This window comes from Vigna unguiculata, chromosome 10 (genome assembly GCF_004118075.2).
Source record: "Vigna unguiculata cultivar IT97K-499-35 chromosome 10, ASM411807v1, whole genome shotgun sequence".
NCBI classification, from domain to species: Eukaryota; Viridiplantae; Streptophyta; class Magnoliopsida; order Fabales; family Fabaceae; genus Vigna; species Vigna unguiculata.
In genome coordinates this window covers 407026-410140 of record NC_040288.1, presented here as the reverse complement: position 1 = coordinate 410140, position 3115 = coordinate 407026, and the positions used below count along the sequence as shown (strand labels likewise).

The following is a 3115-nucleotide window of genomic DNA, read 5'->3' as shown; positions in this document are numbered from 1 at the left end:
AATTTATATCTAAATTGGTTATTAATGAAACAAATTTAAAAATTAATTTTTTTTAACAAAAAATTTAATAACTAATGTCAGTGATTAATTTAAAGATTAATTTTACTACAATAACTAATTTAAAAATTATTTTAATCATTAATAACTTTTAATTTATAAATTAATTACTATAATGAATACAAGACTTTTTTTTATATTTGATGTGAGATTTTAATTTAGACTCCCAACAATAACTTTAATAATTTAGACTCCCAACAGTAACTTTAATAATGTGTTGAGAACATGTTTAAGTAATATATATCCACCCATAAAATTCTACAAATTTAAATATTTAATTCAACTTTAACCTTAAACATGCATGTATTATGTATAGACATCAAAACATAGTTATGAAACAAAATTGTAGAACATCCCAAAGCATGAGGTGAGTTTGCACATGTAGTATATCATTGAACATTACATGCAGATTGATTACTGCATATTACTTCATATATCTGCTGCAAAATATTTGACAAATCACCATTGACAGTGTAACTGGGTAGTACTCTAGAATCCCACCATGGAGAAACAAGTTCTTATTTTTGGCAAACAAGGCGTCTCCATGCAGCACCAGCAATATCAGAACAGAACCATTATTGTTGTGTCTGAGAAAACATGTGTTGAGGAAAATAATTGGACTCAGGTTGTAGCATCTCCACAAACCCTTGTTCTTCTTCTTCATGGTGGGGCACAACATAAACATGTTGTTGTCTGGTGATTAGGGCAGCACGGTTTTCTGCTATGAGTTCACGCAGTGCTGCACTGCATCTTGTGGAGAGATCATCAGAATGATGATTAGAACACCAATCATCACTGCTCCCAAATGACACAAGAGAGAGACCACACCCTGCGTAACATCATTCACAACCCAACAACCAACGATCACCATGAGTTAGATACCATGTCAAATCAACAAAACCCAATTTTCATTTCTTGTTTTTACCTTGTCTACAACTTCTGGTAACAGAAAGGTGAGAGCTTTTTCTTCTTCTCTCGTTATGCCCCGCTAATCTTCTCCGGCAACTTCTCTTTGTCTCGTCAAACTCCGACACCACATGAAACCTACAACTTGTAAATCCACAATTACATGAAAATAATTAACCATTTTATTCTCTATAAATCAATTAACTGTTTAGTTTATATGTTACTCAGAAAGAAAGCAAAATTCTAATTTTTATTTAAAAAATTATACATAAATTTAGTCTGAAAATAAAAAATAAAAATAAAAAAAGGAAAAAGATGATGATAAAGTTACCTGCTACACTGCTGACAGAATCTCTGCTCCAAACCCAACACCACAACTTTGGGTGCCTTCGAATGCATATCACAAACTCTGTGCCTCCTGTGGTACTCTTTCGCGTTCACCAACGCCACGTGGCACCCCTCCACCTGACACCTCGGAACCACCGCAAACGCCGCCGTTTTCACGCTCCCGCCACCGCCAGCTCCTCCATGACCACCCCGCGCTCTCTTATCGTTACCCTCTGAAAAGTAACCGGAACCGCCATCGCCGCCGTACACGTGTCTGTTTCCAAGTGTAATAACACCATCATCACCACCCACGTGTCGGCTCCCCGAAATAACAACGCCATCGCCCACGCGGCACACGTGTGGCTTCCCCAGGGTGGCAACATTATTACCGTTATTACTATTATTATAAACATCGTCATCAGTAACATCCTCAAAGTAATGTCTCTTACCAAGATGCAAGCACGTGAGGTGAGGGTCCCAGTGCACGTGAGACCCTTCTCCGGCGGCGTAGGTGTCCGGCGGCGGCGTGGTGGTGTGGGTAGAATTAGGAGTAGGTTGTAGCCATGAGGAGTAGCAAAGAATGTTGTTAGTGGTTGTTTCCTCTTTGGTGGGGGTGGTGAGGGTGAAGGTGTTGGTGGTGTCTCCAAAGTCCATTTTTTTTTTGTTTGGGTGAAGAAAAAGATGAAAAGGTGGAGAGAAGGAAAAGAGGAATGTGTGATGTGAAAAAAGAGTGTGTTTGGTTGTTTGGGGCAAAAGAGGAAAGAAAGAGCAAGGTGATGGTGAGTAGGTTGCTTGATTTGTATGGTGAGTTATGCTCCAATGGGGTCAGGGTTAAGGCTGCAAAGCTATGAACTCACTCAGAAACACACACAGTACTCAATGAGAGAGAGAGAGAGAGAGAGATTATTAGTGTTTTGTTTGATGGGGTGAAACATGAATTCAAGGAATATCCATATTTTGAATTCGTAAAAGTCTTTTTCACTTTGTTTTCATTTTTTTAATATTTAAATATTTTAAGAAATAAATTTTTAGTTTAATTTCACTTTATAGTTTATAAGAATGACTTGTAAAGATGAAGTTTTCGATGATTTTAACATCGAAATGTGAGACTTAGACATTCGTAAATGATGTGATGGTGTCTAATAGTTGATGAATTTAATATTTAAAGAAAAAGAAAATTAAAATTCTAAACATCTAAGTCTTATGTTTTTATTTCGCTTATTTCAGATACCTACTTTAAAAAATTTAAAGTGATAGTTTAAAGGAAGTAAAATTAATTTTCTATTATACAATTACATTGTAAAATTTGAATTCGCATTTCTATAATATACTTAACTTTAAAAGTATTTTTTCATCATCAGATATTCTCGTGTAACATATGTTTATCATAATTGACAAATAACATAATTATACAATATGATAAGTTGGACTTTTAAAAACCTTCGTACATGTTTATAAATCAAATCATAATCACTTTATCTATTTATATCTCATTCATATACTCAAATGGATAAAATTTTAATTCATTTTCAATCAATATCATTTCGTAATCAAGTATTTCATTATCAGTCCACAGGGAACATCTCATGTTAGAATACTAATAATATTAATCGTCATAAATACTTTATTTCTAAAAGATATGTGTGTTAAACTACATTAAAACCTTTAATAAGTTGTCAACTTAAGAAAGCCACTTAATAGGAATATTTTTTCACTCCTATGACAGGGTAAATTCAATACATGTGTTATATAATCTCTATAAATAATTAGGCCTATAATTCATCATAAGATTACCAACTAAAAAAAAAAAAAAGGTTATAAATCC

At 34.1% G+C, this 3115-nt stretch overlaps 1 protein-coding gene across 1 annotated transcript; it reads right to left on the bottom strand.

Moving 5' to 3' along the window:
• Positions 1 to 544: 544 nt before the first annotated feature.
• On the bottom strand, positions 545 to 1944 carry LOC114165781 (squamosa promoter-binding-like protein 7). Its single transcript, XM_028050365.1, has 4 exons — positions 1691 to 1944; positions 1295 to 1585; positions 983 to 1101; positions 545 to 886 (listed from the first exon to the last, which is right to left on the bottom strand). Exons 1-4 carry the CDS (start codon positions 1942 to 1944, stop codon positions 633 to 635), a joined length of 918 nt encoding a protein of 305 aa, XP_027906166.1. The 3' UTR covers positions 545 to 632.
• Positions 1945 to 3115: the final 1171 nt, after the last annotated feature.

Coding starts and splice junctions, on each gene's coding strand:
- LOC114165781 (XM_028050365.1), bottom strand. CDS start 1,944: ATGGACTTTGGAGACACCACCAACACCTTCACCCTCACCACCCCCACC. Junction 1,586..1,690: donor GATGACGATGTTTATAATAA/TAGTAATAACGG, acceptor TGGTGATGATGG/TGTTATTACACTTGGAAACA. Junction 1,102..1,294: donor TTCTGTCAGCAGTGTAGCAG/GTAACTTTATCA, acceptor TACAAGTTGTAG/GTTTCATGTGGTGTCGGAGT.